This window comes from Erithacus rubecula (genome assembly GCF_903797595.1).
Source record: "Erithacus rubecula genome assembly, chromosome: 16".
Classification (NCBI taxonomy): Eukaryota; Metazoa; Chordata; class Aves; order Passeriformes; family Muscicapidae; genus Erithacus; species Erithacus rubecula.
Genome location: NC_136668.1, coordinates 2,992,209 through 3,007,763, shown reverse-complemented (window position 1 = coordinate 3,007,763; position 15,555 = coordinate 2,992,209). Strand labels below are relative to the sequence as shown.

Genomic DNA, 15,555 nt, shown 5'->3' with positions numbered 1-15,555 from the left:
AAGAGCAGAAAGTGTTTAGCTTTACACAAAGAGTTCAGGGTTAAGGCATTTCCATCAATCTTCAAAAATATCTTTTCAGAATACAGCTGGAAAATTCAGTGTATGTGTGTATATATATATATATAATATATATATCAATCAAAGTATAAAAAATTGTTCCCTCAGCACCCAAGACAGCTATTTAACATTATGCCAAAAGAACACAGTACTTCCTATTTGAATCATTATTTATGCATATCCCTCATTTAAAAACACAGAGGAGTTTTCATTTTTGATTCTGGGGTTGATAAGATTATCTATGCAAATTTATGGACTTCATAAAATGATCAATTAATATATGAGAGGCATTGAATTGTTCATTTGAGCATTTTTAGCTATGTTTGTGAAAGTATGTGCACTTCACTATCATGCTCTTTAAACTGCAGGGATTGAGTATGGCAGAAGGTTCAAGCAGACCTTGAGCAATCTCTTGGCATTCAAAGTTCTCTCTTCCATACAGATCTGCCAGTTCAGCTTTCTGGGACATGTGTTTTTTCTCTGATTGAGGTTAAATCTCAAGAACTAGGGTAAACAACATTTGTTTTCCTGTAAACAATTTCTGATGCCATTCTTGATATTAACATTTCAATATCAACATTGATATAGAAGCAGGTGGGGTTTTTTTAATTAATTTTGAATTTAACTTTGATTTGTTTTCATTGATTTAAATGTGGAAGAAAACAGCTATGAATTATGTAGTAAAATCTTAAGTCTTTAAGCAGGAAATAATTTATATTTTCACTCTGTTGATCGTTCTGGGAAAAAAAAAAAGTCCATTGACTGCTTATATCTGATTACACTTGTCTTTTTTCAGTGGTTATTTTCACTTGAGTTCTGTTGATTTTGTGATTTAATGGCATTGAAATAGATCACTTAAGTATTCTTTTATTCATTTTTATCCTATTTACATCAGTTCACATTTAAATAGAAATTTATCTATGCCTAAATGTTGCTTTCCTCAGCAGTGATTGGTATCACCCACATGATGATATTGAAATTGCATATTGCAATTTCTTCAATTGCATCTTGAAGATCTACCATTATGAGAAGTGAAAATAAATTACATTTATGTTGCTGACAATAAAATTGATATTTAAGAAAATAGCTCATTATATTAGTTTTCTTAATATTTTTTCTACCATAGTCTACTTTCAATTGCAAATGAAACTAAGCTTCCCACCATCTTTTATATCTAGGACAGATTTGTCATGTCTCAAGTTACCTGTGTGTTCCAGAACCCCTCTTTTCATGTGGTATGTGTAATAGGCAAATAATGAACTTTACTGCAGAAGTCTAATGTATACTAATGTGGTTTTTTAAATTTAAAGATTAAGGGTTTTTAATATAATTTTAGTAGTGAAAGTGAGAAATATGTTTAGCTCTAACTTTTATCGACAACTGTTGCCACCCATGTTTTCCTCACATATTTGTTTAATGTCACCCATGCTACACTGAAATAACCTTCAAGATGATCCACACTTAATCAATGTGCTGACATAATGCTGTCAACCTTATCCTCAGAAAAGGTCATCTGCTAAATGAAGTAAGTGGGTTAGGGAATACCAGCTGTGTCAGAATGGGGGATAGCATGTTTCTGTGTGCTGGATAAAACACGCACAGTTATCTAATGCTATTTGTTTGCCTACAGACATCAGATCATGATTTCCACAGTGATGGAAATCCCTGGACTTCAGCCATTTAAATTAATAAAACTGAGCCAGATGTGTTGTATTTTATTGTGCTCTGGGATGCATTTAATGCATAAATCTAGGACTTGGTCTGCAGGACAAAATGACGATGGACATCAGAAGAATAATCAGAAGAGCGTTCTTGTGAGAAGGATATGGGAAAGGTCTGTGTTCCAGCCTACACAGACAGTGTACAGCTGTCCCTGAAGTGCCAAAAGGAACTTTGTTCTGATGCCATGGCACCCTCTCTGTGCCAGTCAGCCACCATGAGCTTCCCTTCACCAGGCACATTCTGCTCCACATACTCATCTCTGCTGGGTGAGGAGCGCTTGGGCTTGCAGGATCTCCACTCTGTTGAATCCAACAACTTTTTGGGATTATTCATACTGGTGGGAGTAGCTGAACTTATGGAAACAGAAAGATTGCAAGAAATAACTGTGTTCCAGGAGATAAAAGGTTTTTGAATATTATTGGATGGATACAGTTCTCCCTATCTGTTTCTGATCTCTCTTTCTTTTCCTAGAAATATTGTTGCAGTGGAAATATATTTATGAAAACATTTTGCAGGAGATACTCTAAAGTATGAATGATTTTCAGTGAAATCATTAGGGGAAAAACAAATTTAATGAGTTCCACCAGGATACCTATTCTGTAAGTTACTGATGCCTTAAGTTTTAGCTTTCATATTTTCCAGATTCTGTACTGCATTAGTTTGTAAATCTAAACTTCATAAAAAGTGTTAGCAAGTTCTCTTCACAGTTTAGTTGATCCTTTTTCAGCCTGAGAACCAAGACATCATTACAGCTTTGGGCCCAAAAAGTGCAAACAACAGCAGATGGAGGAGACCAAACTGGGAGGATGGAACTTCATAATCTGAAGCTGTGACTGGACAATTAACCCAAATATGTAAAAGCACCAAAACATAAAACTGTGAAAACTCATGGCACACTGTCCATCTCTCTTGAGTCCATCTCTGGTGGAGTCAAGGCTCCTTGTACTGCCCAAGGTGTATCCTTTTAAGGCTTTTTAAATAAATACCTGCTTTATTCCTGTCCCACTATCTGGCCTCTCTCCTAGGTAGCCTCTTTAGGCATTACCAGGCTTCTTGTAAGCAAGAATCAGCCTGATGTACCTACATGAAAATTCAACTTGATTCTGCTAACATCATGAAAATCCTACTCTAAGGCCTGGAATCAATTTTGTCATTTCACTTGTTCATCAAAAGACATTTTTTTTTTTTAATAGCTGTATAAGTAATTACAGCATCACATTTCTGTCTCTTTCTTTGACCCACTCTACTCTCCCATGGCTCCAGTAAGGAGTTTTAAGAACTTGAAGATGATTGTTTTTTGAGAATGTTGCCAATTTAATCTAAAAATCAATTAAATTTCACTGCAGTCAGAAAATCCTCTTTGTATCCAAATCCTCAGAGCCTTAGGGGGAAAAGCCTTTGAAGTGAAATGTAAGAATTTTAATGTTTTATGCAGAAAGACAGAATTTAGAGGGGATGAGAAAGAGAAAGAAACAAGTATGATGTGCTTTTTTCCAATTGCTCTGACACACGAACTCTGTTTTTCCTACTCACCCTTGTATCACCCCGCTGGTTTCAGCACCTCATGTCTTGTGTTCTCCTCAGCTTTAAACATCTCTGCAAATTCAAAGAAACACTTCTAATTTGCTCTTTCTGTTTCTGAATGAATAAGTGAATTGAATAAGTGAAGGCTGAAGTGATACACTGAAACAAGTTTGAGAGATCTGAAAGGCTTCAGAATTTCAAAACATGCTTTGCATGTTACTTATGATTTTATAGGTAATTTTGCTTTTTGCTCTGTGTAAATGCAAAACTGCTGAAGAAAATCTTGAAAAAGGAGGGAGTAGGGGTTCTATGTTTAAAAATAAATGAAGTGTATAACTATTGCTACTACAGGTATCCTACAGTCAAACAGGATTAATCACTTAATTTAATATTTCTTTATAGCATCCATCTCTTTTTACAGGCCCTGTAGATGTCAAGTTCTTCAATTACTCTGAAAATCTATGACTTGCATTTATATAAATTAATGTATTATGATTTTCAGCTAATAAAATATTGTATACTTGTAATCAAAACATTCCCTTCAGTGTAGATATTGTACATGAGTTCTCTCCATTTTATTTTGGGAAGCTACCATATTGTGAGTGGCAAAGAAAATCCATTTGATAGCAGCAGAAGAAATCAAATAGTTGTTATTCATTCCCTATCTATGATGCCATAGGTTTTTATATATAGTAATGTACATTTGTGATTTTTTCCCCCCCAGAAATGCCATGTGTATAATGCAATTCTGTTATTCTCCACCAGATATATAGTGTTCATCTCGTAAATGGTTGCTTTGTAACAGTATTTAAGTCCAGAATCTACTATAAACTGAGTTCTCATATATTTTTTATTGGTGAGCAAAAGACAAATACCTAAGGTGATAAAAAACCAGTGTGCTTCCAGCTTTCACCAAGTCTCCAGGCCTACTTAGCAAAAATTTTGAAGTAGCTGAATGAACTGTGCTCCATCACAATTCCATACTCTCAATGCCCAGAATCACAGCAATAGGTTGTAACTGAAGGAAGAGTTGGTTGGATAAGCTTTAGCAGCTGGAGGTGAGGTTTAGGCAGTTGCCAATGGAATGCTTTTGTCTCATGTGTCTCCTTGTCAATGCTGAAATGATCTCCTTAGCTCAGAGGTGATGCAGGATGTGTTCAGGTATTGCCCAGCTCACACAAATTCCTGATGGTTCAGAGCAGAGAGAGGTTAGGGCATGGCCTCAGAATCCTCTCGGTTTTAGGCACATTTTCACTGTTTTGCATGTTTATGTCATTTCCCCCCTTTTCCCCTCCAAAAAAAAACCAAAAGATGTCTTATCTTGAGTCTCCAGGTGCTGCCATAGTGCCAGTAATGTGGAGTACTTGAATTCCTACACAGTTGCACACTGTAGATGTGTAGATGTAAAATATCTCCCAGCTGTCAAGTGTAAACTGCAGCATTATGAGGCAGTGAATTCTGATAAATCCTGAGTTTTTCAGAAAAATCTGCTTCTTCTATTGGTGTTGGTGTATGGTGTTTGGTGTATGATGTTTCTGACAATTATGTCTAAATATTTTCATTTTCAGCCAGTAATGCTTCAGCTTTCATTTTAGGTGGTTTGTATTAGAAGAATTTCCTAATCTTGACTTGTTTTGAATAGGCTGGCAAAAATTGGTGCTTTTATAGTTTCTATGTGAAGTGGGTTTTATGTTCTACTAGTTGTTTGTTTTTCCTCTACAGTGCTTAGTCATCTGTCATTCCTCAATGTATACACGATGATAAACTCCCTGTCCCTGCTAATGGAAGTCAAGAATGCTTTACTTCTCTCAGGATTGGTGCCATATTACCAGGACAATGTATTGATTTGGTTGACTGCCAGTGTGTGATGCATGACAGAAATGAGAAATTGAACTTTCTGAACGTGAAGTAAATCGTGCTGATGATGACATATAAATGATTGAGGGAAAAACAATCAATCAGATGCTCTCTGCTGGCAACAGAGCTACATACAATTTAATATATAGTAAACTGACAGTTGTTTTTCAGTCTAAATCCAATAGTGTTCTGTGCCAAACTTATATTCTTGCAAAAATTACTTAGGTTTAGTATGCTTACATTTCTACTTTATCAACATGTGGTCTGATAATTTAGAAATACTGAACTGACTTTATTAACTCTTGTTTTTTTCTTGTCAAGAGCTACAGAATGTTTTTTTCTAGACTGCTTATGCTTCTTTAAATTGCTTGATCTTTAAATAATTTTAACTTGTAAGTAGAGTTGTTTTGAGTCTTAGATACCTGCAGAAGGAGTTTATTATAGCCACAGGTAATTGGACTTTACTGTAAAACATCCACTAGAGAATGAATAGACCCATTCTCTGTTTGGCAGATGTTTTCAGATATTAGATATTATATCCAATTATCTTTGGGTACTTTGGCAGTACACAAGAGCATTCATGTGCAGATGACTTTTCTCTCCTTCTCCACGCTCTGAAATGAATGGGATAATTTATCCTTTTTGGAAAGAGAGAGAAGTACTTTAATGAAAGCTTAAAGAGACTTCCTGAAATTCTTTTATTGATACCTACTAACAAGTCTTGTCATTCTGAGTCAGTCTCAGTTTATCATTTGCCCAATGTAATTCCCTTAAGCAGCAGGGAGTTCTCCCCAAAGCCACCCCGAGCTGCAGTTTGGAATGTTCAGATTGAACCTTTGGGTGAGAGTTCCCAAGGATTCCTCTCTCCTGGGAAGTAGTTGTCAATGTTTGCTTAGTGTTGAGGCTGTGAGAATCCAGCAAGAAGCTGCACCATGGCAGAGGGTAATGCTGGAGCATGTGGCAGTCAGCTGGAATGTGAATCCTGGAGTTCTCTTGTGTGAACCCAGGGAAGATTAGACAGTTCAAGGATAAACTGTTCATAGGCAGTTCAGCAAAAAAGTTCTTCCAACAGATATTCTAAAAAATACAGCCAAATAAAAAACCTTTTAGCCTTTTTATAAACTTTTACGTAGAAAAGTGGGGTTTTTCCCTGCTGAAAATTATTTTAGTATTTGTTTTTTTGTTTTTCAGAAATAAACAAAATTTTAAAAAAATATTGATTTATTAGCTGTGAAGTTTAACAGTTTAGTTACCTCTGGATTAAATACATTACCTTGATTAATCCCACCAAGTTCAGTAAATGGTATTGGAATCTGGAACTTGCCATTGGAGCTTGACAATATCACAAAGATACTCCCAAAATAGTAATATCTACCTTCCTAAACTCTCCTAGGATGTTCTGTTATATTTTTCTCAACATGAAGTGCAGTAAATTGCTTTTACATCTCAAGATCAGCCAAAATAATTATTCATCCTTATTTTATTTTAGCCTTTATTTTATTTTGGATGTTACTTTATTTCTCTCTCTGAAAGCCTAGAAAAAGATTTGACAAATATAAACTGTTGCTAGGCAGGGAAACATAAGCAAACTGTCTGCCTCTTTTCTGAAGATTGTGACCAGGAAAGTAAAAGGATCTCTAATACAAAACTCTGGAATTGTTATCAGCATGTTATAGGAATGTATCTACCAAAATACTTTTTTAAATTGTGTGTATTAGATAGATTTTTATAGTTGTTTCAGTGTTTTTACAGATTATTTGGTTCACATCTTCAAACTTGCTTGCCTTCCTCTAATGCTGTACACCTGGATTCTACTTGGATTATCAAAAAATGATGATGCACAGGAACAGTTTTATAGATTCTATGCATTATTCCTTGAAATCCAGGGGTATTTGAGCACTCTAAAATGGTGTTTAGTGTACAGTTTTGTCCTTTGTCTGTGGATGAGGACTTAAAATCAAGGTGTTTTATATATTTATTACCTCAATTTGCAAAAAAGTAATAATCATTACTCCGTGTTTTAGTTGATTTTATTTGCAACTTTCAGTGACAAAAATCTTTAGATGAATGCATCATGAAACTCTAATGAATATTGTATTTCCTGGTTTTGCAATACGTTTATTTCTGGTGTCTCATGATCATTTCTTGGCTCAGCTGGCATTTGGGAGCCCAGATTCCTTTTTCATGGATATATTTTATGACTGTGTGAACATGTTCTGGGGTGTTTTTCTAGGTGGTGGGAATATTTTTCTTTGGTTGATTTCTTGTGGGTGTTTTTTTTTGCCACTGGTGGGTGTTGCATCTGCTGTAGCTGCTTCCTACGAGGCCTCTTACAAGCCTCACTGAATGTGGCTGTCTTTTACTGCACTCAAGCCATTTTACAAAAAGAATTATGCTGTTTTTTACAACTGAAAACTAAATATTGCCAGTGCTGATGTTTCAGCTCAGGGACAGAAATTACAGGAAACTCCTGCCATTGTATCCAGCCTTGGGATCAGAAGTTACCTTAAGTCAATATACAGTTGTTATCTAGAGTTGGAATGTGGGTAGTCTTAATTGGGTCTTGAAACTCTGTTGTGTTAATACATTCATGTAATATATCTTAAAAAAATGCAAACCCAACAAATATTAAAATAAATGTAGGATTGCCTTTTGAATTTGGAATGTCCTGTGTCTGTATGTTTATAAATGGTTTAATTATAGAAATACATTTTATGTATTTTGAGTTAATGAACTGCTCCCCGTGATATCAGAAGGGATTTGTATCTCACTTGTTCATTCCTGTTTTTCTAGATGGCTATACAACAGATGACATTGAATTTTACTGGCGTGGGGGTGATAATGCAGTCACAGGAGTGACAAAGATCGAGCTGCCACAGTTCTCCATTGTAGACTACAAGCTTATCACCAAGAATGTTGTTTTCTCTACAGGTTTGTGGAGGGGAACTTAAAAGGGGAATTCTTTTAAAAACTTTTAAAACTGGATTAATTCTCAGTGTGCAGTTGATAAACAAAACTTTTAGAAACAGGAATAAAATAGAGCAGCAACAGTGAATTTGGAAAGCAGTTTTTATTACAGTTTCCATAGTGTAAAAGGCATCATTCATTAACATATGAAGAGGGTACAGTAATCTGTCATGTTAGGGCTCATCAAATGAGCTGTATTTTCTGTTTGCCTGCAAAAACTGATTAAGTCACTTATTCCTCTGTGCCACAAACCCAACCCAGCATGTAGGAAATTTAGGAACTTTTTTCTCTGTATTTTTAGATGTTTGTTTTGCAAGTTGGAGATATATTAATCTAATTATTTTGTCTTCAATATAAAGTCTTTAAAATGCTTTTTCCAGGATTTCCAGTTTAGCCTATTCTAGCAAACATATGACTTTCTGAAGGTGAAAAGATACTTTCTGAAAAGGAGTGGAAAAGCAGATTGGATTTAATGAAATTTTAAAAAGAAGCAAACAAAGAAATAACTAACATATTTCAAAGACATTAAATTGTTCAAGAGAGGGAAGAGTTGGATTGGGCTGTTACTAGGAGATGTTTTCTACCTACTTGTGAGACCCATTAAGTGTGTTAAAAAAATTATCTTCAAAACTCACTTTCCAGATACGGGTAGAAATCATCTTTGGAGGGAATATTGAAGGATTGTACATCCCAAATACTTCAAAATCAAGCAGGAATGGAGACTTGCAGAATGATTTCTAGGCACCCATATTAACAAATGTTTCATACACTACAATATTCCTGGTATCCAGTGACAAAAGACAAGTGTTGGAGTTCTTGGAGAGAGGCTTAGGGTAAGGGTTACACTGAAGCTGACACACAACACTTTGTCAGGGAAGAGGCATTTTTTTGTTGCTTTGTTGCTCTGATGTGTATTTTGGCTGTTGATTGTTGAATGTTGATTACCATCTGATAAACTACAGCATCTTTGTATCCTTAGCATAAAAGATGATTTAATCCCAATTCTTGCTGGAAATTTTGCACCTGAATATCCTGGATATTTCAGCTCTGAGTGTACCATGTTAAATGAAAAATATAACCAAAATGACAGAAAAGAAAAATGTTTTCAGGCATTATACAAATGAATTATGGCCATACCAAATATTCTCTTGTAGGTGCCTACCCAAGGCTGTCTCTCAGCTTTAAACTTAAGAGAAACATTGGTTACTTCATTCTGCAGACCTACATGCCTTCTATTCTGATCACTATCCTGTCCTGGGTTTCCTTCTGGATTAATTATGATGCTTCAGCTGCAAGAGTTGCTTTAGGTAGGCATTTTTACACATTTCATGCAGTGTGCATTAGCTGAATGCTTTTTCTAGCTTCTGGCTGAGTGGATAGTGCATGATTTGAAAATAAAAATATATTTGATCTTTTTATGTCTGGCTTGTTAAGCTTTGTATTATTTGAATCAGCGTTTAAACAATCAGAATTTAAATAAAAAATTAAAATTATTTCATGTCTGAATCAGCTAACTGTATAATCATTGTAACCAAAATTAACCCTAATTGTCTCAACATATTCTGTTCTTTTGCTGCTTGTTTTTTTCTCTGAAAAGAATGCACTTTGCTTTTGACTATGGCAGTCCAAAACACATGTCCAGCATTGTGTTATGGATTATAAATCGCTTTTCCTTTCAGGAATTAAATAAAGTTTTACTAGGGTTGTATAGCTCACTTTGTTGCTCAACCTTACATTGAGGGAGGAGGCTGTGCCCCAAATCCTGTCCAGTTCTGGGCTCCTCACTTCAAGGCAGACATGGAGGGGCTGGAGTGTGTCCAGAGAAGGGCAGCAGAGCTGGGGAAGGGTCTGGAGCACCAGGCTGATGAGGGGGAGCTGGGGGAGCTCAGCCTGCAGAAAAGGAGGCTCAGGGGGGACCCTTGCTCTCTAAAACTCCCTGGGAGAAGGGTGCAGCCAGCTGGGGGTTGGTCTCTTCTGCCAAGTAACGAGTGAAAGGACAAGAGGAAATGGCCTCAAATTATGCCAGGGGAGGTTTAGATTAGATCCTAGGGGAAATCTCTTCACCAAAAAGGTTTCCAGCCCTGGCAGAGGCTGTTCTGGGAAGTGGTGGAGTTACATGAAGGGATTCAAAAGATGTGTAGATTTGGTGCTTGGGAACATGGTTTAGTGGTGGCAGTGCTGAGTTAAAGATTGGATTCAATGGGCTTAAAGGTGTTTTCCAACCTAAACTATTGTAAAAGTCTGGGTTTTTTTCCTTACTGTTGTTACCTTACATTCCAAAAGCAAAAGTTTTCCCTAGTTAATCTCTAGAGTGTTTGTAAATCTCATCACTAGTTCCATGTGTGCCTGTTTATTCTGTGCCCCTCATCATAAGGAGCATGTTACAAAAATAAATATCTCTATCTATTGCCAGACTTTGTCTAAATCAGTCTGATTCCTGCCAGTACAGCTCTTATATAGCTAAAATAGGTAAATGCCCATAAAAGTTGCCATTGAGAATTTGACATTTTAATGTTATAGAATGTCTGAGTTTTGCCAAACCTTTCTGTTGTAGCATTTTGCCTTAAGAATTTGAGACTGCCAACAGGCTGAAAATGCTGGAGGAAAGCAAGATAAAGTGACTGTAGCCTGTAATTTTTAAGTGAGAGTCATTACAGAAGGTTGCAGTTTAACTGATTAAAAATATACTTATGGAATCCAACTACTGTTTGGTTGACTGATCTCAGTTTATTAGAGTGCAATGTTTTTTATGCTATGCAAAAAAATCCAAGTCCAAGATAAGGACTGAACAAGATGTTCCTGAAAAAATTCAAACACAAAAAGGAAATCTATGGAGAGTGGCAGCAAGGTCAGGTAGCCTGTGAGAAATAAACAAAAAAAGTCTGAGCAGCCAGGGATCATGTTAGGTAAGCTAAAGCCCTAAGACAGAACTAAATCTGTCCAGGGATGTCAAAGGCAGCAAGAAAAGCTTCCATGTAGGTACATCAGTGCTAAAAGACAGTAAGGGAAAATGGAAGTCCTCTCTGCAAGGAAGCAGGTGGCCTGGATACCCAGGGCCTGGAGAAGACTGAGGTCCTGAGCACGTTTTTAATGTCTTGCTCTCATGGACAAGGGCTCCAGACACATTGCCCAAGCTGCACAAGGCAAAGGCTTGGACTGGGAGAATGAAGAACCAGCTGCTTAAAGGATCTTGTCTGAGACTGTCTAAGGAGCCTGGGATCCCAAGCACAAGTCCTTGAGACCTGATGAGATGCATCTGCAGGTCCTGAGGGAACTGGCAAATAAATTGGCTAAAACTCTATCCATCATATTTGAGAAGCCATGGCAGTCTGGTGAAGTTTCACTGACTGGAAAAGTGGAAGCAAAGCCCATCTTTTTAAGAGGGGAAAGAAAAGAAGACTTGGGGAACTACAGAACTGTCAGTCTCACCTTGGTACCTGTCAAGGTCATGGAGCAGATCCTTCTGGAAACTATGCTAAGGCTCATGGAAACTAAGGAGGTGGTTGATGAGAGCCAACCTGGCTTCACTAATGGCAAGTTGTGCCTGACCATGTCTGTGGCCATCTACTACTGGTGGAATGAGGGAAGAGCAACTGATGTCATCTGCCTGGATTTGCACAAAGCATCTGACACTGTTATGCATGGGATCCTTCTCTCTAAACTGAAGAGTTATGGATTTGTTGGATGGAGCACTCAGTGGATGAGGAATTGGCTGGATGGTTGCACTTAAATAGTTGCAGTCAATAGTTTGATGCCCAAATGGAGACCAGTGATAAGTGTCCTCAGGGATCTGTGTTGGGATTGGTGCTGCTTAGCATGTCTGTCAGCAACATGGACAGTGGGATTGAGGGCATCCTCAGCAAGTCACTGAGCTGTGTGGTGCTGTCCACATGCTGGAGGGAAGTGATGCCACCCAGAGGGACCTTAACAGGCTGGAGAGATGTCACAAAGATAACTGTGTGACTGGAGCACCTCTCTGTGAAGACAGGGAGTTGGAATTGTTCAGCCTGGAGCAGGGAAGGCTGCAGGGAGACATTTAGAGCACCTTTGAGAGCCTGAAAGGGCTCCAGGAGACCTGGAGAGGGACTTGGGACAAAGGGGTATGCCTTTAAGCTGACAGCTTGTGGGTTTAGATTAGATTTTAGGAAGAAATTCTTCACTGTGAGTGTAGTGGGACAGTGGATCATGTTGCCTGAAGTTGGAGCTTCCTTATCGCTGAAAATATTCAAGACCAGGATGGATGAGGTTATGAGCAACCTGTGGAAAGTTGGAAAGTTATCTGCCCATGGTACTAGATGGTTTTGAAGTTCTCTTCCAACCCAAACTCTTCTAGGATTCTATGAATATGGACAGAGGTTAGAGACTTTTTTTTTTTTTTTTCCACTAGGAGAAAAAATTATATTTTTCAACTCTAGCATTTGAATAGTATAAATTATTATTCTAGAAAAGAAATTAAAACTATTTCAATTACTAGACTTCTCAATTCTTTTTTCCAGGAATCACAACTGTGCTCACAATGACAACAATTAACACCCATCTTCGAGAGACTCTCCCCAAAATTCCATATGTGAAAGCCATTGACATGTACCTTATGGGGTGTTTTGTCTTCGTTTTCATGGCTCTGCTGGAGTATGCATTGGTCAACTACATCTTCTTTGGCAGGGGCCCTCAGCGTCAGAAGAAAGCAGCAGAGAAAGCTGCCAGTGCCAACAATGAGAAGTTGCGAATGGATGTCAATAAGGTAAACTGTCATGGGGATACAGTTTTAGCATTTCCCCAGGAAAGCAGACTCTCACTGCTGTCAGACAGTGCTTTAAAATGCAATTTCTTGTAGAAGATGAGTGGAGTGTAGTTATGATGACCTTGTCTTAGCTCTGCAGAGCAGTGTACTTAGCACCTCAGCAATGAATGCTGCCCTCTAGGCTGGACAGCTGAATGACTTGTTTCTAAAGCCTGAGAGATGTTTCCTTAGTCAGAATTTAGACTTGAATATGTACAATTGTTTCCAAAGGAATAAATCCAAAATGATGGCTGTATATTCTAGTAAAAGCTGTATGGAACATTGGAACTAAAACCTAAATTTAACCTGCTTTCATAAATCTTTCAGATGAGCTGGGTAAGAAATATTTGCCACAAAAGTTTTTAAAGCTTGACAAGTTTGCATATTTTCAATGTATAATGGGCCAGGATAATATTGACTAAATGAGGAACTTCTCAGAAATAAACCATCAATGTGCTGTGTTCTTAATTTTGAATCTAAAAGTGGCCCCCTAGGATGGAGAATTGAGGCAGAAAAGATATTTGCCAAGATACATACTTCAGGGAGAAGTATCCATTATGCTTAATGAAAATGGGGCACTTATCATAAAGCACTTGTAATTTATCACTTTGACCATTTTGGGATGAATATCACACAGTGGCAAATCTCTGCTGAATGCAAAAATGTTCTCAGTCTAAAATGTATAAACTTTCACACACATGCAAAATTGGAAATTTAAATAAGGTTGAATTATGTTTGGGGGGGTTTGGGGAATTTTTTTTTTTTTTTTTTTTTTTGTCAGGGGAATCTCTTTGAGTTGTAATTCATCAGAATAGTCCAAGGAGAAAAAAATCAAAGTCAGAATTTAAAAAAAAAATCTGCATTAAAAAACCCCAAGGGATTATTTGTCAATTGGAAACTTAAGTTTCATACAGCTCTAGTAGAGAAATTTCTAATGTTTGTTTGGAACCTCTACACACATGGAGAAGAGAGAAGAATATTTTATTCCAAAAATCCATCACATGTTGATGGCACAAATTAGTTTTATAGGTTATAGTTTGTAAGAAGGAGAGTTACATCACCATGGTTCAGATCTCATCCATTCATTGGTTTATTTTATTTTTTGATTGGAGAGAAACATATTTTAATGAATGAAGGCATACTCATAATGATGAGTTTAATTTAGATGTGATGTTAATATATATCATCTTTTAGAATTATAAAGTTCATGAAGAAACACAGTAACGTGTTTTTATTTCTAGCAGTGATTTTTCAGAATGAAAAAAAAATCTTTGCGTTTTATTTAATTTGTCAAGGGTAGGGTTTTTTTGTTGTTTTTAAAATTAAATTTTACTTTTTAAAATATGCTATGTGAGTAATTTTGTAGTACTAGGCCTGCATTTATCTGAAGTTTTTCCTCTGACATCAATGGAAATTTAAGATCCATATGTGTCAGAATACCACCTCTATCTGAGTTTTTGTACACTTTGCTTCACTTGTGGTGTTTTCAATATTCATGTTCATACAATAGATCTTTCAGCTGTGTAACAGAATAGCTCAAGTCCAGCAGCAAATTGCTGACCATGAAAAAGAATTTGAAAGCACTGACTGGTATGCTAATCCAATTCTGTAGGCAGAGTAAATTAATTTCAATAACTGTTGCAGAAATGTAACAGCTACACAAGGTATACTGTAAAACACAAGTAACAACTGTATATGATTTGTATTTTTTTTATACTGAGCCTTTTAGCTAATGTACTAGTCACTGTGCAGAGACTGCCCTGGGGAGAAGGAAAGGAGCTCACAGCTGTTTGACCAGCAGCAAGAAAACATATTAATATTTAACAGACTTGAATATTTTTTCTATTAAAGGGAGACAAATATTATGTAATTGTTTTCATTTATAGGAATCAAAAAGGGGTCTGAAGTGCTGAAATTAGTTCAGAAACAGTTTGTCATAAAGACCAACATATTTTAGAAATGGAATCTCACAAGCATTCCATCTTTAACTAGGCTCCAATAGTGAAGGACTGATTTTGCAAGGTGTGAATGTTCTTCTGTGATACTACAAGATTCCTCTTGAATCACTATGTGCAATATTATGAATTAATCAGAATCAGATAGTATATGAGAGAAGATTGATGCCATAAGGAACAAACCTCAAAACAGGAGGATGAAAACTTCTATGGATAACAACGTCTGTTACTGCATTCAGCATTGACACTGTAAAAGAGGCAGATAAATAGTTACTGGTACTGCTGTTTATAGTGCAGCATCTTTGTTTATACTTTACAGATCAGAAAATCCATAATAGTTTTATTAAATTCCAGCACTCTTGTTTGGTAGCAATCTCACACAACTTTCAATCAACAGAAGGTGGTGAGAGGAGAGGTGCTGATCAGTCCTCTCATCCACAGCTGCTTGTAAAATCAAAGGAGAAGTTAATTCATGCTCCCTTTTTGCTGTTGAATCCTCTTTCACAGACAGATTCCAGGGTGGACATGGGCACTGGTAATCTCTCTATTCTTCCTTGGTGTTATTCAGAAGATACTAGAGAGCCTACAACACAGTGTGCAACAGAACCTTTTTTTCCATGACTGTAGCATCTGCTCAATCCATTGCAATCTCTTGGAGATTTGGTGACTCAGGTGTTCTCTTTTTTCTATCAG

The 15,555-nt window shown here is 36.8% G+C and overlaps 1 protein-coding gene across 8 annotated transcripts in view; it reads left to right on the top strand.

The window, feature by feature from the left end:
• GABRB2 (gamma-aminobutyric acid type A receptor subunit beta2) overlaps nt 1–15,555 on the top strand; it is a 144,635-nt gene that overhangs the window by 108,971 nt on the left and 20,109 nt on the right. For all 8 annotated transcript variants that reach the window (XM_079320074.1, XM_079320076.1, XM_079320072.1 and 5 more), the window contains 3 exons: nt 7,954–8,091; nt 9,282–9,434; nt 12,624–12,868. In XM_079320074.1, coding sequence (XP_079176200.1) covers nt 7,954–8,091; nt 9,282–9,434; nt 12,624–12,868 — 536 coding nt within the window. The remainder of the gene's footprint in view (nt 1–7,953; nt 8,092–9,281; nt 9,435–12,623; nt 12,869–15,555) is intronic.